This window comes from Lotus japonicus, chromosome 3, assembly GCF_012489685.1.
Source record: "Lotus japonicus ecotype B-129 chromosome 3, LjGifu_v1.2".
NCBI lineage: Eukaryota > Viridiplantae > Streptophyta > Magnoliopsida > Fabales > Fabaceae > Lotus > Lotus japonicus.
Genome location: NC_080043.1, coordinates 13,512,988 through 13,538,352, shown reverse-complemented (window position 1 = coordinate 13,538,352; position 25,365 = coordinate 13,512,988). Strand labels below are relative to the sequence as shown.

Sequence of the window (25,365 nt, the reverse complement as noted above, 5' to 3'; positions counted from 1 at the left end):
TAAAACTAAATAAGTGATTCTCATATGTAATGTAACCATAAAATTTAATCTCGGGACTATGTACATAAAAAATGAATCAAACCCACTCCCTCAAACAATTTGAACCAATAAATTAACATAGCCCCCATCACTGCATCATCATAGTTCTGAACTCTTCAAAGCAAAGCAGGCCATCTCCATTCAAATCAAAGTGATTGATCATTAACCTGCATTCCTCCAAGGACTTAGATTCTCCCAATTTCCCAAGCATTATTTTCAAGCTCTTGGGTGTTATGAACCCACACATTTCCTTGTCATGATACATCTCAAAAGCTTCTCTCAAGTCCCTCAACTTCTCATCTTCCCCTGCTCCTTCCATCAGCTCCACAAAATCTTCCAAACTCAGCAAGCCGTCGCCGTCCGAATCCAATTCCTCAACAGCCATCTCAAATTCCTTAAACAAAAACTCACCACCACCACAACCTCCCATCATGACTACCTTGTTTCTAATCTCAGTTGGAGATACCTTACCATCCCCATCTTCATCAAAATACTTAATTACACGCTCAAATTCTGCGTTCATCTTCATAATGATGATTAAGTTGCTATGAAATTGAGCACTTAAGAATTTGTTATGCACAAGGTGAATTATATATGTATGGGATGAGATGATTTAATTGTGTGTGTGTGTGTGTTGAACATCTTGTTGGAGTGAGATGATTTATATATGTTGTTTCTGATGTAAAGTTGGTGTTGCATTCGTGTTGTGATTGGCCCCAAGGTGGTGCAATTTGTGTTAAAATTCAATTCAATTTCCATGAAGTTAATGGCATATGGGAATGTTCAAGAGAGGAAGGTGAAGAGAAGAGGGCGTAACGCGCCATGAAAGGACAAATAGGACAAGGTAAAGAATGGTGGAATGCTTACCACCCAGTAAAATCAAAGACGTGTTGGTACCGCTTGACTTGTGTGTCAAGAAGTTTCTCGCCGAAATTATTTTGCCTCCACTTATAAAGAATTTTCTCCACTTAGTTAATTAAACTTACTATTTTGTTGAATTATAATTAAATTGAAATAATAAATTGATAATTATACATTGATAACTTACAAAATTTCAGATCCTCATTCAATTAGAAATTCAATGTTTTTTCATTGGAGGTACTTTACCTCAAAAGCCTGTTTTGTTGGTTTTACTTTAAGTACACAGCCTTAGGAGTTGTCATATGAGGCTTCACCAATTTTATATTCTATTTTGTTGTATATATAAAACTTAAGTTTCAAGATAGCTCTTGAACCATTAGATCATTCATAAGTTCCACAACTTGAGTTACATGCACATCTCCTTGTGTATCTCGAGAATTTCTTGTACAATGGAACTTGAACGTTGCTATGTTGATGTGTATGCTAGAAAATATATCAAGGCACTGATTTCTTACACTATTTTGTTTTGCAGTTATAAGAATAAATTAACCCTTGAAAAGGAACGATTCGCACATGAATAATATTAAGACATGAACTCTAGAAGAGAACGTGAAGATGATAGTTGAACGTACATGTTTTTCACCATTCCTCAAATTCAGAGAGGTTCTGGATAACTTCCACACACCATTGAGTCTTTTGGAAGCTCTCCGGAGTGTATATGATGATGAGGAGCATTATTTCCAACTCAAAAATGTTGAAAATCCAATTCGTTTGGATTTTGGATTAAAAGATATCCTGCACATCACATGACTTCCAATTGATGGAATTCAGGTAACTATCTAATACAATTTACCCAGGTCAATGATATATGCAAACGATCAAGACAGTTCATTTCTATAAACTCACGAAGCCAAAAGGTACACCAATAAACATGTTTATATTTGAGAAGCGGTAATGCAAATAGTCAATCCTAATTACAGCGTCACCTGATAGAAGATATCCTGCACATCACAAGACTTCAAATTGATGGAATTCGCAAGTAGTTATTAGTCAATGCACCTTCAGAATCAAGCTCAATGCAGAAGCGAAAACAGGGTGAATCGTTAGTAATTGACACCAACGACGCAGAAAGGGCAATAAGTTTTGCTGCAAATGGAATCAACAACAACAACGACCAGAGTGAGAGTGAGAGAAAGACACAGCGACCGAAGTGAGACAACGACAATATTGTTGTTTTTTTTTTGAAACATAGTATATTGTTGTTTGAGTTTTTGGGACTTTAGTTTTGGTGGGCTCATATTTTTTTTAAGTATATTAAGGTTGGGTCTTTTTTTTTTTGGTAAATAGGAAAACTATATTAGGTTGGGTATGATAGGATTTTTTAATTTTTTTAGTGATAACGAGGAAGATAACGCTACTACATTCAGATTTCTTAATTTCGATATGCATGACGTTGTAATTAGGATTGACTATTTGCATTACCGCTTCTCAAATATAAACTTGTATTTATTAGTGTGCTTTTTAGCTTCGTGAGTTTATAGAAATGAGCTGTCTTGATCGTTCGCATATATCATTGACGTATGCAAATTGTATTAGATAGTTACCTAAATTCCATCATGTGATGTGCAGGATATCTTCTAATCCAAAATCCAAACGAATTGGATCTTCAACACTTTTGAGTCGGAAACAATGCTTCTCATCATCATATACACTTCGGAGAGCTTCCAAAAGACTCAATGGTATGTGGAAGTTATCCAGAACCTCTATGAATTTGAGGAATTGTGAAAAACATGTACGTTCAACTATCATCTTCACGTTCTCTTCTAGAGCTCATGTCTTAATATTATTCATGTGCGAATCGTTCCTTTTCAAGGTTTATCCGTTCTTATGACTGCAAAACAAAATAGTGTAAGAAATCAGTACCTTGATATATTTTCTAGCATACATATCAACATAGCAACGTTCAAGTTCAATTGTACAATAAATTCTCGAGATACACAAGGAGATGTGCATGTAACTCAAGTTATGGAACTAATGAATGGTCTATCTTGAAACTTAAGTTTTATGTATACAACAAAATAGAGTATAAAATTGGTGAAGCCTCATATGACAACTCCTAAGGCTGTGTACTTAAAGTAAAACCAACAAAACATGCTTCTCGTGGTTAGTCCTCTCGCTCAGACCTTTGGGATACCAGGTTCAAATCCCAGTTTTGTCATTTATTCCCTGGACACCAACCCTTATTTTCCCAAGGACCTTAATGTCCTCGGGGAGAGTGAGGTACCAGAAAAAGAAAGGTTTTTGTTTTGACGAAATTGATTTCCCCAAAAAATTAAGTATCTATCTGTTTCACTGTCAAAAAAAGATAGTTATCTTTTCCTCTTTATTGTATTAAATAAATTGAATAGATAATATTTATGAAGATAAATGAATATTGTATTTCACAAGAAATTACAATAAGACATGAGATAGAATCATGAGATTAAACCTTCGAATTTAGAGTGGGTTTTGAGAACTTTGGACTCACGACCTTCATAGTGCATTAAAACCTTGAATTCCACAATAAAAACCATTGGGTATCTCAAAATGGTCTTAAACTCTCTTTCCTTCACGAGCACACTCTCACTCCCACTCCCACCCTCGTTTTATATTGTGTATATCATCCAAATGAAAGAAAAATTGTCATATATATATTAGAGGTAAATTTTGTAGTACCCATAAAATATTTTGGGTATGGTACCCGCATTAAGTAATTTAATAGATGATTATTATAGTGTTTTATATAAATTTTACATTTTCTCATTTCGTTTTACTATTTAATTAATTTCATCTCATGAAATTTGTTTTTTAATGAAAAATGGTTTAGTTGTAGAGATGAACGATGATGGTTGAGATGCGTGCAAAATGGTCATGATTGATTGATGAACAAAGCCTAAAAAACACAACTTACAAATCTCATGTCTCTAAGAATGAAACGTTGCATCATTACGATAAAATAACATCAAAATTATAACTTGTACATACTTCTTTATTATTGAATTATCTCATTTTGGGTACCATACCTTGATTTGGGTTAAGGTACCATAGCAAACACCTATATTAGAACATAGAAACGTTTCTAAAGTCATGAAACAACTAATCAATTCAATTTAAAATAAAACAATAACAACGCAAGTTTTTTAGAAACTTTGATACTAAAAAATGTAACTCTTAGAAATGGTTATTATTAAATATTATAAAACTGATAATCAAAGTAATAGTAAAATTAAGGCTTAAATACGTTTTTGGTCCCTCTAAAATTAGAGTCCTTTGGTTTAGGTCCCTTTAAATAATTTTTTTTTGTATACAATGATACTACCTTTCTAAAAAATAATTATACTATATATTTTTTTGAGGTAAAAATTATACTATATATACCAATAAAGAAAGAGGATTTGACCCATTGTATATGCATCATGCATACTTGCACTCTTTTTCTATTGTGGGTCTTTTTGTCTCTGTTTTTTTTTGTGAAAGAGGGAAAACGAGTTTGTGGAGAGATTATGAAAGAGCAAAAGGTAGAAACAGACAACATTGAAACAATTGTGACGTTCGAAAACCTCTGTTTAATTACTTTACTTTGACTCAATCAGACAATCACAACAATTCTCAATTCTCGAATTCTCTAATTACTTATCCTTCATTACATATTTTTATTTTTGTGAAAGTTAAAGCCCTCAGCCACTATTATGAATTGGTTAAAATTAAATCAGTTTTAATAGTAATATTTGGATTTGAGATTGATTTTTTTTTTCTTTTCAATTCGACTGGGTCACTACCATGGGCCTACGGACCACAACCCTTGTGGACTAGAGCTAGAGGACTACTGTTCCGGGAACCCCGAAGACCGACCACACCATTGGCCGGTCACGCAGGTCCCCGACTGCGGTCCTATGCCAGTCGATCTGGCTCGACCGAAAGCATGGGGCCTTACGAACCAGATCAAGATAGCACCAGTCGAAGACAAGATCTGGTTCACCTCAACCGTCATATCACTGACCCTATGGGTTAATTGTAGAGACTAGGGACGAGGCTCGAGGCTTATTCGCAGCTAACTTGGCACCCCTGACCGTCAGACCTCTGCTAACCGCAATATCTCAAGAGGGATCCAACAACAGAGATGTACATGGAGTCTAGGCAATAATGACACTACCTGGAGCTACCCTAACGTCCCAGTACAGGTATATAAGGCCCCTTTCGTGAGGGCTCAAGATAGGTATTCACTCATCTTAACTTAGAGATTTCCAAACATGGTTCATGAACTAACTTAGGCATCAACGTGCTATTGCAGGAACCCCTCCAGGGCTCACCCACTGTGCTCAGACCCCTACACTTCCACCCTGCCAGTGTCAGAAGTTACCCCGTCTCTCCTCAGCTCAAACTTCCACCGCTCCCTCCTCAATCAACACCTCCCCGGGTCATTTGGTCGGCTTCCCCCAATCAATGTACATCACTGATATTTATTCAATGAATTTTCAAGAAAACAATAAACTTCAACTAACCGTTCTTTTAAAGTTTTTCTTATCTTAGTTAGTCGTTTGACACTTTGACCTAGGATGCTTCCCTATGTTTGGGCAAGATTTTCGTCGTTGGTCTCCACCAGATTTTTCCATGTTGTTCCGAGCTTTTTTCTTCAATTGTCTAATCTCAAATGATCGCTTAACCGCTTCCCACTGAAAATTCTCTGGCATTGAGTTCACTTTTCTTGTTTTTGTCAATCTCTTCCACGCAAATAAACCTTTACTTGAATCTCAGATATATTGTGATCGGGCGATTGAGCAGCTAGCTAGGTTATTTTCAAATGTCCTTTAACTTTAGCAAGTTATTCTTGAATGTCACCACACACATCATTGCTACTCCAGGTGAAAGTGACTAAAGAAATTATCACATCACGTCATTATGTGATTTCAACATATTTTTTTGTTTCTTTGGTTGGATGATTTCATGTGGATAATTGTGATGTACTAGTTCTAACTTAGTTAGAAAAGTAACATTTATTAGTGGCTCAGCGCTCACATGTGAAATAGTTAGAGGGTTTAAAAGGCTGATTTGGTCTCAAAGTTATATAGTTAAAACTTAAAAGTTAAAACTGCCCCCTTTAATCCGAAACAGACAAAATTTATAAAAGTCCAAAACCAATCAAGTAATCGTTGGGTCACCTCAACTAACCAGGGGTTGTCTTTTGAAAAATTTGAAGCTTATATTGAGCAACAATGATATATACACACCTCATTTTCTAAACACTTCATTTCCACTCATTTTTATTTTTATGTCTCTCCTCTTATCATATATCACATCTCATACTTTTTTTTTCTTATTTTTTTTTTTCCTATTTTTCTTCTCCTCCACCTCTCTTTATCTCATCTTAGAGGTGTGAACATAACATTATTCTATATTGAGATTCTCATTTCATCTTCTTGACTTGTCTCAACCCCTTACCATGCATCAATAAAATGTTTATGCTATTTAAAATTTCATATACCTCTTTGTTATCATGATTACGTAAAAAGAATGTGTCAATTTTTAATTAATGAAACTGAGATTTATTAAAAAAAAAGGTGACATAGAATTTGGATCCCATAATAGGCACATATAGAATACCACTCAAAAACTCAATAATGTCATTTTAGCTGGCATCAATCCAAAATGGTGAACATGAAGTACCACTCACAATAGTGAAATCACATGTAAATACGATTATCTTGGTCCTAAGATTATGTGAGCTTGACTGCACTACGGTTTCATCTAGAGATTACAAAGTAAAATGAAGAAAACAGCCTTGAAGAGAATCATTTCAAAGATCTTTCTGTATTCACGTGTTTCCAGTTATCAAACTTTAATTTATTCTTATCAAGATCTCGATCACATCTAATATTAAAATTAATGACTTATAGTATATATCAAGTGGCTTATCAAAAAAAAAAAGTATAAATCAAGTACATCACTTAATTGTTCACTTAGTGGGTGTCTATATGTGGTTAGGGGGTAAGCTTTTGGAATTTTGAATTCATGATACCGACCGAAGCTAGTTGGTTTCAGAACAATTTTTTATTTATTTTATGATTTAGTCCAATTTTCTGGGGGTCCTACGTTGGAAATAATAGTGCTGTTTTGCATATAAGGGCTAATTTATGATTAAAGCAAAAACAATTATGATTACTCAGAATATCCACCTTCTTGAACAAATCTACTTCAGGGGTCTAATCATTTTGGGACTAATTGGTATTGAACGGCCGGACCCAATTGCATTAATTTTTTCACTCTTCATTCAAAAGTGAGTGACACTTGCATTGAGTCTTGTCTCAAGGCACAAGTGTTCCCTTTTATAGGGGTGAAAGGAAACCCTAAGAACCAAGTTAATTGGGTTGTTTGAGCCTTGCTACTCTCGGCCCAACATCCCTTATATTCACTCGCCCACCCTATGGCAGTTGTTTTCTATCCCTCAAGTTCTGTCCCCTGCGCATCATCTCTAATCGCCTGTTGCCTTAAGATCCCAATCGCCCTTTGACGGCTATGGGCGGGCCCCTATTGCAATGAGGGGTCTCACCCAGTCCATGTGTGGCACACGCGTCGTCGCCTCCTCCATGCGTAACGATGCGTACGACCTATGTTATGGTGAGCCAGAACCTGAAGTAACCATATCACTCATATGTGAATAGGAGAATTAGTTGTTAGTTGTAACTAATTTGTTAATTAATCATAACAAAATACTATCCTGGCTGTTACAGTTAGTGAGGAAATACTATCCTGGCTGTTACAGTTGTAACTAATTTGTTAATTAATCATAACAAAATACTATCCCTAGTATATTCCCAATTTCCCATTTGACAATACAAACATAGATAAATTCTGATAAATAAAAAAGTATAGATCAGGCATGTCCTCATTAGCATATTCCCAGTTCTCACACCTTGGCACCTTGCATAGCGTATGTCGGTCAGCACAGTAAACTTAGAGCTTGGCCCACCGGCACTGAAATTGCATGCCTATAGAATCAGGGCACTAAGCTTAAATGTCAGGGTTGAAAGTTGAAACCTAGAATGAAAAAACAAATGAGATGCGTGTGCCTTATTTTTGACAGCAACATCAGCGACACTTGCCGTTAGTGGCGGATGAGTAAGAAAAGAAGGTGTACATAATACGTTTAAAAAAAATCATATATATCACCTATTCATTAACACTAAAATCCTCAGGACAAAATATGTACCTCAATCAACTCAGTAGAGTTGAGTTTTGCATGTGAAGAAGTTTCAAACTATAATTTGAATAAAATGATTTTTTTTATCAAACTGTAGTTTTGAAATTTTAAACACACTATCAGCCAATAAGTATGGAAGTATAAAACTTTTTTTTGTTAGCAGTAAGCTTATTGTAGAGATTTCATGCTGATGAATTTCTTTGATAATTTAACAATCTCTGTTGTAGGTTTGATTTTACTTACACAATGATTTGTAATAATCAAGCAACCAAAAAAATATAATTAATGCCATGCTACAATTGTACTTACTATATGTGGTCAAGAAATAGCAGAAACATACAAATACCACCCGTGAAGGTAAATTTAAGAACAGAGCCAAAAAGGACAGAGCAATTCAGCTGAAATTACGGCTCTGGTTTTGCTTTGTATTCTTGTGAGGAATTACCTGAATATATCAACTCATGTTATTCCTTCCTAAGAACATTTGTAAAAACTAGAGATAATTAATAGTAAATTTCTCTTGTTAATACAGTTAAAAACTGAGGAGAAACTAGTAATGGATTTTCTGAAAAGTGATTAAAATAATCCTGGAGTGCATTATGGTCCAACTTCTACATAACATACCCACATTTGGGTCATATTTAATTTTTCTGCCTTGACAACTACAGAGCACTTCATCAATGCTTCTGGAAAGCAAAACAGTTTTTCTCACCCCATAACTTACAAATTGTGTGTATCTTTTGATTAATTCCACTTCCTGTCATACTTGACACTCTAAATTAAAATATTCACTATTATATATTAAGCATTTATTTATCATAACTAGTTGGTTAGTTGACAGACAGATATCCTGTGAGCCAAAATGATTCAGCAACTATCTTGGAAAGCATATACTAAAAGGTATGTATTAAATCTTCTCCCACTACCTCGCCCACAACCTACCTGGTCTTTAAATTTTAAATTTAATTATAATAGTAGTATAATTTTAAGAGCAAAGTATTTTATTTGCAAATTAAAATTGGTTTTAATCAATTGGATAAATTGATCTTTGAACAACTCGAGCAAGGTGAAGCGTGTGTGGTGTCCGGCTAGATGCGTGGTGGAGCCGGAAATGAACAATTGAACATGGTGGGGAGTATAACGATGTAGTACACGTAAAAGATATTTTGACGCTCAAATCAGCTCAAGATAATAGAGAAACTTTAAAGTCTAAAAAAATAATAAAGAGCAAATGAATTGTTTGAGTTACTCACGAGTTACTCACAACGCAAGACAAACTTTTAAACTTATGATGTGATCAACCATATAGATAGTTATTCGTTTGCCAGATGACATAAGGGTTTAACCTTGGTTGAGTTAGTTTGACATGGTCCTAATTAACAACTTAATTTTGTATCGTTATTTAGTTTGTTAAAAGAACGACAGTTATGCTCTAGCCTCTAATCTTGATTGTAATTCTCTACTTGTTCTAATTGTTGAGGCTGGTTGTATGCCTGACCATCAACCATGATAGCTTGGCAGGTAGGAGCATTTGAGGCCACTAGAATAGGAGCCCCAACCTGACATGGATTATAAATAAATCTCGAGATGAACATTAAAAAATGCTGAGTTCAGCAATAAAATGTTCAGATAAACAAGTAAAATACATTTTGAGATGAATAGTTACATATCATGCCTACATTTTACATTTTTGGCTGATATAGAGTACTCAAACGTTGCTCGGTTAAATGAGCTGAGTGGTTCGCTTTTTTAAGAATCCAAACTTAGGTAAAATAAAGATCTCCTCTTGATGGTTTCTTTCAAAAATAAAATTGAAATTGAGATGAAGAACTCATCTTAGAAGTTAAGCTTAGATTGAGATAAAAATATCATTTTTGTATCTTCTTTAAAAACAATCTCCCCCAGGAAGAAGGGCTCCATTCACAAAATCGCACCCTTTTAATCTTCTCAAAGTGCTAGAAAAATTCCTAACTACAATAAGGCACTCCTTCCAACAAGCTTGGATCCCACACAAGGAGTAAGGCACGAGGTCCCCAAAGAGAATCAGAAATGCATCTCATAGCTTGTCATTCAAGAATAATATCATAGATAGTTGCTAACAACACCCAACTAAGCCTTCTCCAATGATAATTAAATTCCATAATTGTCATGCTTAGGACAGAACAACATCAGAATCTACAAAGACTTACATTTATCTCACTCCAAAAGGGATTTGTGAGGGTTCGAACCTACAACCTGTCAGATACAAGACTCTGCCATGCTCCACTAAATTAACCAGTTGGGTTAATCTAAATATATGTTAATGTTGAATTTAAATCAATACTAGTATGTTTATTTAAATTGATAGATTATAATTTTAAATTGATAAATATTTTTATGCTTCGGAAAATTAACAATAACAAGAAAGAAAAACTAAGGAACACCTAAAGAATTCTTCAGAACTTCAGGTTCTGAGTTGGGAGAATCCACAATCCGCGAGGCGCGAGCCACTAGGGGGTGACAATACTCCTTGTTGCGCGATCCAGTCTGTTGAAGCATTCCCTTCACGAGGCACCCAAACCAAGGAAACTGTCCAATCCTGAGCTAACAACTCTCGAATGTCTAGCAGTATAATTATTTTACCCAAAATAAAAAAAATAAAAAACATCTGCAAACCACCCATGGTAACAAATATCTAGTAAACTCACATTTATGATATTTTTTAACTGTCACAAAACATGTTTTATGTTCGTTTTCTTTCTTAATCTTTTTAGTATGTGATGGTTTATAGAACCACCACAAAAGTGAGTGTTCCACACTCATAATGGTTTATGTATCACCCATTGGAAAAAAAAGTCCAAAATCACAATACATAATGTAAGGTGTGATTTCCATATTGAATATATGAAATAGGATTTAGGCTTAGTGCTTACAAAACGAAATGGAGTACAGTCTGTTCTCTCCCACTATGCTAATACCACTGAGCGACCCCCATACCCTTCCTACCCCCCACATACCCCCAAAAATCTTCAGCACAAAAAATAAAAAATAAAAAATTCTCACAATCTTATATATATTTTTTCTATATATAGGCACTGAGTAGTAGTCTAGGGAAAGCACCAAAAATCCTAGCCATGAAGACCACACTCTCACTCTTGTTCCTGTTCCTCTCCTCCCTAGTCCAAGGTCTCACCTACCCCAAATGTGATTCCCATGATCATGGCTCAACCCTGCAAGTGTTCCATGTGTTTAGCCCATGTTCCCCATTCAGGCCACCAAAGCCACTCTCATGGGAAGAGAGTGTACTCCAAATGCAGGCCAAGGACATAACAAGGGTTCAGTTCCTTGTCAGCTTGGTGGCTGGAAGGTCCATTGTGCCCATTGCCTCAGGGAGACAGATCATACAGAGCCCAACATACATTGTGAGGGCCAAAATTGGAAATCCACCTCAAACATTGCTCATGGCCATGGACACTAGCAATGATGCTGCTTGGGTTCCTTGCTCTGGTTGTGATGGTTGCTCTTCTGCCTTGTTTGCTCCTGAAAAGTCCACCACTTTCAAGAGTGTGGGATGTGCTGCTGCTGAGTGTAAACAGGTGATAATTTTGAACTGAACTGAACTGAACTGAACTGAACTAACTTGTCTTTGCTTTCTAATTTTTCTCTGTTCTGAATTTACGCGTGTGTTTCACGCGCCATATTTCATGACTAGAAAGAACCCGAAGGCCAAAAGCCATGATGTCATTGTCAGGATGGCTTCCATGCCATGAATAGGTGGAAAACCAAAAAATAAAATTATGCCCAATTGCCAATTTTCTTTACCTCCCATGATTCTCTTTTTTTTTAAACATTTTGATTTGATGACTTATCATTGCTCCGGCCTCCAAGTACTTTTGATGAGTTAATAGGAAAATCTGAAATAAGGTTGATTAAAAAAGTTTTTTCACTCTACACAACTCTGCATATGCATATGATATTCGATTTGGATTTTGGAAGATAACATTTTTTGGAGTAAGCTAACATATTTAGTTAACTCAAATAGAGCTTGTAGAACTAATTGAGTTTGAAATAGGCTTTCACTTTTGGGGAAAAGTAATTTTAAAAATGAATTCAGAGATGTTGTTATGCTAATCAAGAATCAAGCAATATATAACAATTGTACCAGTAATATTTTATGATCTTGTCATGAAGAATAAAAAATAACTATTTAAATATAACATTTTTTATCTTAATTCCTCAAATAGCATCTTGTTGTACTAGCTTTTGTCATATTTTATCTAAAAAATCAACTAAGAATCATGTGACCAGTGACCTGTACATTGCAATTGTCTGTGCAGTACATAAAAAATTGTGTTAATTGACAAACAATGATGATTTCTTTTTCTCTGGCTCAAAAAGATCTTTGCTTGCACAAACTCACTTGGCCCAATGGTTCTTACTCCTTAGAGCAACTCCAACGCTGGTTTCTTAACCAGGTTGGAGGTGCTAAGAAACTAAGGGCCAGTTTCTTACCCATTGGAGCAGGGTTCCTTACGGTTCCTTTGCTAAGGAAAAGTGGTCAGAGTTGCTTCTGCAAGCAACTCTGCTTTATCAGTTTCTTAATTAAAATATCATACTTTCTCTCACATTCACTTCCAACAGATTTCAGAGGGAAGAAATAGTAGAAACAGATTGCATGAACTACCTACAATTTTATTCAAACAATAAAAATAGAAAATAATTACAAAGCTTCAGAAGATTAAATTTTTACAAAGAAAAATGAAAAAAAAAATTACAGAAGCTTGTAGAAGGCCTGCATGTGCTTGAGGGGCGATCTTGTGGCGGTGGCGGAGGGTGGCGCTTGAAGAAGGCCTGCATGTCTCCGATCCAGTGCTTGAGGGGCGATTTGGGTCCAGATTGAAGCTTTGGTGGCGGCTGGGGTAAGTTTTGGTTGCGGTGGTGGGTGTTTGGTGGCGATGAGGAGGCGGTGAGGCGGGTTTGGTGGCGGTGAAGGTTGTTTGGTGGCGGTGAGGTGGTTTTGGTTGTGGTTGTGGGTGTTTGGGGGCGGAGAGGTGGGTTTTGTTTGAGGTTGTGGGTGTTTGGTGGCGGTGAGGAGGCGGTGAGGAGGGTTTGGTGGCGGTGAGGAGGCGGTGAGGAGCCGGTGTGGAAGAAGAGAAGAGGAAGAAGAAAAGAAGAGAAGAGGAAGAAGAAAGGGGAACGGCGCTAGGGTTATGAGGGAGGGAGTGATAAGGAAGTATTTATAGTGGATGACCGGGTTAGCCGGTCATCCAACCGTTTGGGACCGGTCCAGACCGGTTTTGACCGGCTGGACCCGGTTTTCTGCCTGTTTGGGCTTTTTTTTAAAATTTTTTTGAATTTACCGGTTTGACCGGTTTTCTTACCTTTTGTTTTAAATATTAAGTAAATTTAAATTAAATTCGTATAAATATTAATTAAATTATTTTTTAATTGATTTAGTATTAAATTTTAAATCTAAATTGTGTGAAAATAAATATTATTAATTTATGTTGTATGGTGGGACACGGGTGGGACCCTTCAAATAGTAATTTAAGAAACCATGGGTTGGAGCAAAATCTGGATAAGTTCCTTAGGGGTTTCTTAAGTCTGATGTGGCAGTACGGGCCCACAGGAATAGTGCAGAATAATGCAGAATAGTGTGTTAAGAAACCAGATAAGGAACCAAGGGTTGGAGTTGCTCTTAGCTTGTAACTTTTCTTGACGTAGAAGGACTGTAAAACGCTCATTATGATTGTTTTTCAAAGACCACACTCTAAAATACTCATCATAATTATTTTACTTTTTAAAGAGTTGCCATATTTTTCTTTAAAAAACTAAATCAATCATAAAAAATTGTGTTGAAATATGTTTTTAAAAGAATATGTTGCTATCCCTCGTTAGTTTCAAAACAAGAAGGACTCCAGCAACACTCTTTCTTATCATTTCATTGCTTTGAAACCTGCAACCCCTTGTCCCATTGTGGGTGGGGTTGACTTGCATGTGCTACAAGCCATGAATCCAAAACCTCCATAGCTAGGTGCAGTTTATCATGTTCATTGCAGGCAAAGGGGTCACGAGACTTTGGAATTTTCTAAAGCAAACTTTTTCTAACGTAGTGTGATGTAAACATTTTCAGGTACCAAACCCCAGTTGCGGTGTCAGCGCGTGCAACTTCAACTTCACCTATGGTAGCTCCAGCATAGCAGCTAACTTAGCCCAAGACACAGTTACCTTAGCAACTGACCCTGTTCCTAGCTACACCTTTGGGTGCGTTGCAAAAACAACTGGGTCCTCTAACCCACCACAGGGTCTGTTGGGCCTGGGCCGAGGCCCATTATCACTGTTATCCCAGACCCAAAATTTGTACAAGTCCACATTCTCTTACTGCTTGCCCAGCTTCAAATCACTTAACTTCTCTGGGTCATTGAGACTTGGGCCGGTGGCTCAGCCCTTGAGGATCAAGTTCACCCCTCTCCTCAAGAATCCTAGAAGACCATCACTCTACTATGTCAATTTGGTTGCCATTAGGGTTGGCCGGAAAATCGTTGATATCCCTCCCGCAGCACTCGCGTTCAACCCGACCACCGGAGCTGGCACCATCTTTGATTCCGGTAAGAAAGATCCGATTAACATGTTACTCACTTTAACACATTTTTTTTTCACCGTTGTGTTATTGATTGATTGAAATTTATGTACGGTCCACTAAAAATATGAAATCCCCTTCCAATTTAGTAGGATCTGCGTAAATTTCAGACAATCAAAATGTTAAAAAAAGAGTATCAAAGTGAATTATTCCAGCACTTATAATGACCAATATTGACCATGGATTTTTTATATCTTTTGTTAAGGTACGGTGTACACCCGACTTGCTGCACCGGCTTATGTGGCGGTTAGAGATGAGTTCCGGCGAAGAGTTGGAGGAAAGGCAAACCTCACAGTGACAACCCTAGGAGGGTTTGACACTTGCTACACAGTCCCAATAGTTGCACCTACAATAACATTGATTTTCTCAGGCATGAATGTGACACTGCCACAAGACAACCTCCTCATACATAGCACTGCCGGCAGCACCACTTGCCTGGCCATGGCGGGGGCACCAGATAACGTGAACTCAGTGCTGAACGTGATAGCCAACATGCAGCAACAAAACCACCGCGTGCTCTACGACGTGCCCAACTCCAGGCTTGGCGTTGCTCGTGAGCTTTGCACTTAATCAGTGATTCTTCTTCCTCAATTGGTCACAACAACATTAATAATCTTGTCAAAGTGGAATTAGAAACAATTAATATTGTTTCATCTCCTTTTGCCGGGTTGGGTTTTATTGCTAACTACATAGAAGATTTTGAGCTACTATATCTTTGTCTTTCGGAAATTCAGTTGTATTTGTAGCCTTATAGTGGTTTGTGTGATCGAGTCACGGGTTTATATACCTGTAGTTCTTATGTCTTTAATTTTAATTCAAGTTGATTGAATTGACGAAACTGTGCAAGTTCACGTTCACGGGTCATATAATAAACTTGTTATGATTCATGCGTTCATATTTATAATATTTTCCACTTAATTTCCATTTCACTTTCGGATTCATTTATTATACACAAGAAAAAATTTGTGCAAAATTGCAGAAACCTAAATTTATCTAATTTTCACATAATCTTTAAAGATTAAAACCTAGTAACAATTTTTTTTCCACTATAGTTTTAACCTTTAGTAACAAAATAAGAGTAGAAATAACACAAAACTACAAGAATAAAGTACAATTTTATGAACTAAGCTAGGCTTATCCTCTGCTAGTAATAAGCTGGTACAAGTTATTCAACAAACATGAATTCATCCTAAGTGTGTGTTTGGATCAGCGTTAGCAGAATTGGATTTGAGCAGAATTGGATCTGGACTGAATTGGATCTGGTAAACGTGAATTTGAGTGATGTGATTTATGTTTGGATACATTTATCAGGAATTGATTTTCGTAGTAGAATTTTGTTTGGATAACCTTGATTTGATTTGATTTTGATTGTATAATGACCAAAATGGGTATGAATACTTAAATCATTATATAAGGCTTGCATCATTTTTTCAACTTTATATTAGTATGAGTTAATTTAAAATTTAAATTCAATAAATTAATTAATATATATATATATATGAATGATATTAAAATTAATTTCATTAAATTAATAATAATATATGAATGCATACTACTAAAAACTTTTACAAAGGCACAGGAACATGGAGCTGCGACAATATTCAAAGGCACCCAGCTACATGAAAATTTCTTTCTCTCCAATCCTTCCCTGCCCAAGAACAATATGTGAATGTATATATACTACTAAAAACTTCCAAATGATATGAATTGGACAATAATAATTATCAAATTAACATACAAGCAAATATCATTAAGAGACATTCATAAATAGGAAAAGTAAGAGACACGTATCTTGGCTTGAGAGAGACACACATATCATTAAGGATTGGTATATATGTACTGACATTATATTTTATTACAACTTGAAAAATTACTATTTTATAAATATTATTAAGTGCGGGACCCACCATCTCACCATAGCCCCCCACCGCCATAACCATGGAAAGAAAGAAAAAAGTTGCAGAAAAATTTGTGCAGAGAATGGGCAATGAGGGAAAACTTTATTTTTGTTCATAATTGAGTCTTTGAATCGATTAGAGGAGACGCAGAAGCAACAAGGACGAGCTTCAAGGGGACGTGAGTCTAGAAGGTTAAACGTGAGTTTGATATTTTCACCCAAACATGAAAAAATATCACAGATCCACGTTTTGCCAACAGGACGTGATTCTAGCTCTCCCAGACGCAGAACCAAACAGGCCCTAAGTAGTCGGATGATCACGTATGGAGTAGTAATAATAAATTCTTTCAATGTCAAAAGAAATTTTACAACTAAAAATTAAAATTTCTTGTCAACAACATAGATCTCCTTTAATATATGGCTCAAGGAAGTGACTCATTTTGTGGGAATTGGCTTGTACATAATTCGTTTCTACAAATAATCTAAATTAATATCCAAGTCTCCTTGTTCAAAGCTCCAAATTATATCATGTGTATCAAACTCATCCCATGATATTTCAGGAGGAGGAGGAGTAGGAGTAGCCGTAGGTGTAGCAAGAGGAGGAGGAAAATCCAGATAAGTTAGTGTTTACACCGATTTTTGGTAAACAAACAGAATCCAAAAGCAATTTAAGGACCGGATTCGGAGTCCTCTCTGGGTTCTTTAGTGAAGACGTTTTAAATGTCAAGGTCGGGTTTTTGTGAAGAACAGTATGAACAAAAGGGAAAAAATAGTAGAGGATCGAAAGGAAAAAGAGGAACAAAAAGTAAAAGGAAATCAAAATGGCAAAGGAAATGAAATTGCATTGAAAATTAAAGGTGAGAATCACAGCACACTCTTAGTCTCTTTGTAGCCATATGTCACATGAGACTTGGAGGCATCCATTGAGAGTTTTGAGTAATTGTGTGAGTCTGAGTAATTTTACAATTAGATTTGCTACTTATAGAACTTGGAATGAAACTGCTACTAGATCCTACGGTTACAAATGAACTAGAAATAACTACACAATCTACAGCCATTTATTTGGCATGATTACAAAATAATAACTTCCAGCAACAACTCTCCCTAATATGTAGTAACTACTCCATGATGCTATGCTATGCTGCTGCCAGTTTCACTTGATAACCGTTTGACAATTTGAAAAACCCACTCCAAGCATCATTTAGTAACCGCAAAGTATGTGCTGTCAATTTGATCAATTACCAATTTGACTTGGTCTTCCAATTTGAGATAACAAACTTGAACCATTAATTTCGACCAAAGCCGCTTTGGTATATCTGAAGCATGCATCCAGTGGCCAAGTAGGTCGAAATATAAGGCATGCAAATAGAAATATATTCAAATAACAAAGTATTGTTCTTGACTCAAGGTATTTAATTTTGGTATTAACAGAGGCCCCCCAAAATGTTGTTTCTCGAAAGAAGTGAGAGGAATAACATTTTGAATTGCAACACCAAAATTAAATAAACACTTCATGGCCTTATTTGAATACTCTAGCCATTTCTTTCTGAATCTCTAGGGACTCAGCTTCTCCAAATATTTGGTCGAAATATTGGGTTGGTAACACTTAACTTGATTTATTGCTTTGCCAATGACATTAGAATTCTCGACCATATATTTTCTGGTCAAAGCCAAGATGATAAGGCTACATGCCATTCTTCATTTTTATTCTCTGACTTGAGTCAAGAAACGAATCAGTGACTCTCAAAGAATATATATTGGTCTTAACCTCTTAATATATTGGTCAAAGGTTTTCATCATTTCGATTGGAAACTTTCCGACCATTTTCAACCATCACTAGACCAATTAATATTCTTAGTCATTAGAAACATACTCACGATCAACTTTGAGTGTCGAACTTAAATGGCATGTGAACCAGTACTTCATTGCCATCAAAGTCTACCTAATATATATTAACATATAACCATGGCATTTGATTGGCATGTGAAACATTGATTTAAAGCTTTATACTCCTGTTTACACGGATTTTTGGTAAACAAATATCCTCTTAGTTCGACTAAAGGAAGTTTAGATTCGGGGTCCTTTTGAGAAAACGCTTTGCCAAAGTGTAGTGTGTGAACGAGTGTATTCTCGACAACAATAAACAACTCAAACGAAACTGGACTTTATTGAATATGAGTCGATTACAAAACAGTCAAGCAAACTAAAATAACATGAAAGCAAATTTCGACAAAACAAGCTACACACAAGAACTGGAAATCAACAAACTGAAATGCAGGGAAACTAAAGCGTTGGTTCTGCAACATACTCCTCCATCATCACGTTCTGCTCTCGAAGTCTCATTGATGCGGACGTTTAGAGCTTTTGGTGAATTTTCAGAGTTTTTAGTTGGGAACCCCTTCTTCTGCTGCTGCTTCCTCTATTTATAGTGTTCTTTCTGCCCATGTTCTTGGCGGTTTTTTCCTTGGATGCACGATGGCTTCGTGGGTTTTGAATTTTGGCGCCATACCCCACGTTTAGCCGATGGTCTTCGCGCACGTGACTCTATTGCCACGTGGATGGTTCTGAGTCGTGGGCAACCGTTGCTATTCGTGGCGTCGTGGGTGTACGCACGTGCTTGTAGTTGCTTGTTATTCGGTAACTGCCTCTTCCATTAAGATGATCGAGATTTCTTCATCTTCTGAGTGTGTCGAGTTATGGCTTTTACTAACTTGTCTTTGAGGGACATCGTGTGCTGAGTTGCCGGCTTCGCCAAACCCTTTCTGTCGAGAAACCACTTTTGCACCATGGTGTCGAGAATTGTAGTACTTGTAATTTTGGCTTAACAGTTGCCCCCCAAAAATGTTGGTTGTCGACTGCTTTAGCTCGAAGACACCAAGCATTTTTTATCGCAGCCGTTCGATTCCAACGATTCAAATGCTTTGTGCTCTCGACCATTCGATCTTCAAGTCCAATCAGCAGCCATAACGTCTGATGACTTCTCCACTAACTGACAGTTATAGCCTTTTTAGGGCCATGATTTCACCTATGCCAAAAAGCTGAGAGGTGACATGAATTAACTAATAAAATCGCTTGGACCCCAAATTTTTATAAATTGCTGCTCAATGCGGCTTGGGTTCCGTTTTCCCTTCTGTTTATAAATACCCTCTTGGTATTCCTTGTTCAAGCTTTACTCTTTCCTCCAACCTTCAACTTCTTCTTCCAGATTTCATCACTTCATCTTCTTCCGTCTTCCCTGAAATACTTACTGCGTCTTTCAATGGCTTCCAATCCTGAGCAAACCATTCCGTTGGCCACTGAGCTTAAGCTGGATGAGGCCAAGCGCGTGGCGATTCCAGAGCCTCCCAACGAAGCAGAGAAGAGAGCTATCTGGAAATCCCAGGTACTCATTCCTTTCTCTGTTAATGGTACTTTACGCGCCATTTTGGGTCCTTTGAAAGTAGTGAAGCATGATAAGCCCAATAGTCTCCCCGAAGAACATGAATCATTTCACCCTAGCGTTAGGGGAGAGGAGCTCATTTTGGCATTTCAACCCTCTTACCGTATGCCATTTCTTTCTGACCCAAAACGAGCCTTTCGTTCAGCCCCTCCTAACCCTTCTGCTAACGACAAGGCCTACCTGAAATGGTTAGATAGGGTTGAGGGAGATAAGAGACAACACTGGAAGGATGTAGGGATTCTCGACTTGATTCAGCTGTCGAGATCTCCAATCTCGTATAACCCTGCTATGCTGTTGAGTGCACTTTATTTCTGGGAGAGGTCCACTAATTGCCTTCATGTTCCCTTTGGTATGATCACCCCCACCCTCTTGGATGTTGCTGCTATCACCGGATTGTGGCCCATTGGTGATGATTATCACTCTGTACCTGCTCCTGTTAAACCCATCTCGATTCCTACTGACAACATTTCTTTTAGTCGATTCATTAAGGACCATTATGTCGAGAGTGGTGAGGTGTCTGATGCTGAACATGTCGCTTTCTTGCTGTATTGGCTGTCTGCTTATGTCTTTTGCACCAAATCTTTGCGCATACCTGCCAAGCTTTTGCCTTTAGCCAATCTGCTTCACGAGGGTCGACAACTTGCTATGGCTAGGCTCGTCCTTGGCAACCTGTATCAAATGCTGAATGAAGCTGTCGAGGATATCCGGAATACTAAGACCGTCTCTCTGAATGCGGCTGGACCACTTTGGCTGTTCCAACTTTGGTTGAATGCAGTCCTCGAATCTCTTCTGCCGGTACGAGATAATCCTCTAACTGTTTCTAACACCAGGATTGATGCCCATAGGCTCGAGACCCTGACCCCTGCTTATGATGCGTCGAGTTTCGAAGCTGATTTCAGGAAGTACTTTACCATGTTTCTCGAGCTGAAGCACTACCGTTCCAGTTTCTCTCCTTACAGCAAGGCTATTCGTGGCCCTTTCTGGCTGAGGAATTCTTATCCTAATGCTTCTGATTCTGCATTTCCCAAGGAGCACCACATCACACTTTGGAGGACCCTCTTGTCTCCTAGGGTTTTAACTGTGGGCTTTGCTAGCAGTGACTACACTCTATGTGGCTACAACCCTCAATTGGTTTCTCGACAGTTTGGGCTTAGCCAAGTTCTACCCAACACTTTATTTGACAAGAGTCTAGTCCTGTACCCCGGAACTATTAAGAGGGCTTCTGTTTTCGACACGACTGTTCAGTTTTATAACAAGAGACTCCTCAACCTGAGCCCCTTCACTTACGCTCCTTCATATTATGCCACTAATGCTTTCAAAGCCTGGTGGTCTGAGTATTGGGCTCAAATTTCGAAGCCCCTCGTCGATTGTCTGCAATGCATGACAGATGCTTTTCTTTTGCAGAAGCAGGACCCGAAGAAGACCAAAGGTATGCACCTGGCAGAAATTCGATCTTTTCAAGAGTTCTTTGGTGTGGTATATTACCCAACTCTTCTCCTTCGAGATACAGTTGCGAAAGCAGCCCAAGTATTAAGGCAAAAATGGGAACTTAAAGCCAAGAAATCCAAGTTAGTGGTTCCTCCTGGTGAGGAAGGTCTATCTTTTGTTATTCGAAAAACTGGCTTTAGGTTCCCGTCTTTGCCTACGAGTAAGTTTGCATTGGCTTTTCCACCGGTCTTGCCTAAATGGGTTGACCATGTAAACATAAATGTGTTGGCCAATCAAGCTCTACCTCCTCGAAAGCGAGTGACTTGGACTAAGTACCACCTATGGAACTTTCCGTATCATGTGCCCGTCGAAATCTTCAACCACATATCGCTGAACATGCGTATTGGTCAAGGTAATACTTCGACTTGGCCTTGGTTTTCCTGTTTTACTTCTTAATTTTTCTTTTGTTTGCAGCTGAAGTCATTATTCGACCAGCTCCTCAAGTTATTTCCCCAGTGGCTCATTCCTCCAAGGACAAGCCAGTCGTGATTGAGGATGATGATGATGATGATGAGGATGATGATGTCAGTCTTGCTGACAAGCTCAAGGTACTTTCCTCATGCTTTTACCTTTTCCTTTTCGATTCCCTTGGATTATGGGCTGACGTAGTTTTCGACAGAGTCGAAAACGGAAACCTAAGCCTGTTGCTTCGGCCAGTCAGAAGAGGGCCAAGGGGGTTGGTGTTTCCACCCCTAGTGGGGCTTCTAAGTTGGCATCTGATGCTCAAACAAAAGTCGATGACAAAGAGGGTGGTGGCGACGCCGCCATTCAGGTATGTTCTCCATTCTCGAGGGTACCTTGTGACATTTTTAACCCGTGGTTTCCTAATCTGAGTCATCTCTTGTTTGTTTTGATTCCTTTAGACTGATGTTCATGAGCACTCTACTTCCAATCCTCCATCCCGTGAGAATTCCCCAGCTCCCGTTCCTGCAAAATCCAAAACTGAAGGTGTCGAGAAACCTCCCAAGGCCGCATCCTCAGCTAAAAAGACCTCCACATCTGAGGGAAGGAGGAAGGTCAGGAGCAAATCTCGTCATAAGTCTCCTCGCCGTTCTAGAAGCTCCACCAACTCGAGCCCTTCTAAGGACTCTGCTTGCCAGGTATCTTTATATTTTTCATGTTTTGTTGACTCCTCTAATACGCGTTTTACTTTATCGAAAGGGCATTAAAGAGGTTTTTCTTGCAGGAAACTCAGGGTGCAACTTCTCCCATCCGCGAAACAGAGCCTCTTCCAGGCAAGGATGACAACCCTATGCCTCCTCCAAAATCGACTGCCACTGTTTCACCTCAAACCAAGGGTGGCTCTTCATCTCATGTGTCTAGTGAAAAGCTCGACACTTTATTTGAGGAGGACCCGCTGGCAGCTTTGGATAGCTTCCTCGATGGCACCTTGGAATGGGACTCTCCACCCCGTCAAGCTGATGCCACTGCTGAGACTGCTCAATCTAGTGGGGTAGCCAATTCTCAGCAGATCGAGGAGAGTATGGGTCGGCTGAAGGCTATTGTCTTCGCCAATGGGTTTCTCGACCAGATCCAAGCTGATCCTCAAGCGAGCCATGCTGCTAAGGAATTGCTTGTCTTCCTTCTTGGCCAAAAACTCGATTCTCAACAGGCTGCTGCTTTGGCTAACCTTCAGTCTTTTTTAGTGGATGCTTCAGCCACCTTTCATCAAGTCAAGGACGTTGGTCAAGCTGTCAGCTTTAAGGAAGCAAAAGTCTCTGCTGGTAAAGCTCAAGTTGCAGCAATGAAAGAGGACTTCAAGAAGTTCACTGCTAGGAAGGTTTTGATCGCAGATGAAATCTCTGAAGTCGACATCAAACTTGAAGAGCTGCATCGAGAGATTACCAAACTGGAGAAAAAGCGAGCTGATTTGGTCGAGGAAGGCCCTGCTGTGAAGGATCAGTTGGATGTGCTTACTAAAGACTCCAAGGCTCTGATCATCTCGACAAAAGAGGTTATCAAGGAATTGGAGATTGATCAGGCTGTGAAGAAGGGTCTCGATGCCAAGATTGCCACCTTTGCTGATTGTTTGAACTCTTTTAAAACCCTGCTGTAGGACTTTTTTTTTTTAATGTAATGATGGCACTATTCTAACCATGGCTTTCGATGCCAATTGCGTGTAATATTTCGACAATGGTTTTGGCACCTAAGCCATATAATTTGACGTTTAATTTGCCAAGTCTTTTCAGTTTCCACTACGCATTTATTTTGACGGCTATTCATTTACTGTTGCATCGTTCAAACTTCCTTGCACCCCCTCACATAGTCGTCGCTTTGTTTCTGGGGAATGAACCAATTTATTGCAATCTTATACCACGTTTTCTTGATTCAATGCAAGTCTTTGTTCATTAAAAGCCAAAGCTATTCACGATGGTGGTGGTAATCTGCATGGCCTATAACCGTAAGATGAAGAGTTGGCAACTGATTGCCATTAATTAATGCATTCCTTGGTTGTTACCCTATAAATAGAGCGTTTTTGGTTACTTCTTTTCAGTAACTTCTCCAAACTCCCCCTTGTTTCTTTTCCAGAATTCTTTTCCTGCTTTCATAAATCCCTTCAGCCATGGCTAGCCGTCGTGTTCTCAACCAGATCCGGAACTTGGCTTTTGATCAAGACTTATTCTGGGAGTTGCACTCTTTCCTTCCTTTGGCTGAAGAGCTTACGGGGCTCATTGACCAACTTCTTTCGAGGAATATTATTGCCTCGGTAAGAATTCCTCTTCAGGAGTTCTTGAGTCTCCTGCATGAAGCTGTACCTCTATATGAAGAACACCGGGAGCTTACTGCTCGAGTGTTCTTTGCTGAACACCAGATTGACGAGAAGATGGAGGAATTTGAAGAGTTGAAAGCTGCTCTTAGCCAGGCGGACCCCGAGGGGAGTGTGGGAGCTCTGAAAACCTTGGTGGACAAGCTTTCTTCTACTGCCCGTGAAGAGCTGGATATTCGACAGGAGAAATCGCGACTGGAATCCCAACAAGAGGATGTCTTGAGGCGCATAGAGCCTCTTAGGGCCAGATACAATAGTTGTAGGGCCAACCCTCCCTTTTAAAATTCCTTTGCCATAGTTGTAATGCTCTATTCTACTCAATAAAACATTCGCGTTTGGCAATTTATTTTCTTTTACTTCCTTATTCGATGTTTATCTCATGCAATGTTGGCTTATACGTTTTTAAATATTTGCCATTTATCGTCATTTGTCGATTACCTCCTAATTCCTTAATCGAATAAGCGTTGTTTAAAAGTACTTTCTCGACTGTAAAAGGGCCTTCCCAGTTTGGGGCCCACTTTCCATAACGTTTATCTTTTTTATCAATTGGTAAGACGACCTTCCATACGTAATCACCAAGCATAAAAGACTTAGCTCTAACCTTTTTGTTATAAGCTTTAGCAATGCGATCCTTTTGCCTGGTTAAGGTATCCAACACCAATAGTCTTTCTTCGTCGAGATTGACTAATTCGTCAAGCATCATACTCCAATAATCTTCACTTGGAATTTCCTCTTGCCTTTGAATTCTGCACGACTGTAAATATACTTCTACTGGTAATACCGCTTCTTGACCATATGCTAGTCGAAAAGGCGTTGCTCCGGTAGATTCCTAAGGTGAATTCCTGTAAGCCCAAAGCACTTGGCCTAACGTTTGATGCCAGTTTTTAGGTTTTCGACCAACATGTTTTTTAATCAAGGAGATCAACGTTTTGTTGGCCGCTTCGACTTAACCATTCGCTTGAGCATAATAGGGGGTCGAGGTTAGGAGTTTTATACCCCAAGATTCTGCGAATGATGC

At 38.3% G+C, this 25,365-nt stretch overlaps 2 protein-coding genes across 2 annotated transcripts; one reads left to right on the top strand and one right to left on the bottom strand.

The window, feature by feature from the left end:
* On the bottom strand, positions 1-704 carry LOC130742473 (putative calcium-binding protein CML19). The gene has a single exon (XM_057594579.1). It carries the CDS (start codon positions 566-568, stop codon positions 128-130), a length of 441 nt encoding a protein of 146 aa, XP_057450562.1. The 5' UTR covers positions 569-704; the 3' UTR covers positions 1-127.
* Positions 705-11,220: 10,516 nt separating this feature from the next.
* On the top strand, positions 11,221-15,651 carry LOC130745279 (aspartyl protease AED3-like). The gene is made up of 3 exons (XM_057597450.1): positions 11,221-11,712; positions 14,250-14,724; positions 14,962-15,651. Exons 1-3 carry the CDS (start codon positions 11,251-11,253, stop codon positions 15,324-15,326), a joined length of 1,302 nt encoding a protein of 433 aa, XP_057453433.1. The 5' UTR covers positions 11,221-11,250; the 3' UTR covers positions 15,327-15,651.
* Positions 15,652-25,365: the final 9,714 nt, after the last annotated feature.

Coding starts and splice junctions, on each gene's coding strand:
- LOC130742473 (XM_057594579.1), bottom strand. CDS start 568: ATGAAGATGAACGCAGAATTTGAGCGTGTAATTAAGTATTTTGATGAA.
- LOC130745279 (XM_057597450.1), top strand. CDS start 11,251: ATGAAGACCACACTCTCACTCTTGTTCCTGTTCCTCTCCTCCCTAGTC. Junction 11,713..14,249: donor CTGCTGCTGAGTGTAAACAG/GTGATAATTTTG, acceptor AAACATTTTCAG/GTACCAAACCCCAGTTGCGG. Junction 14,725..14,961: donor TGGCACCATCTTTGATTCCG/GTAAGAAAGATC, acceptor TCTTTTGTTAAG/GTACGGTGTACACCCGACTT.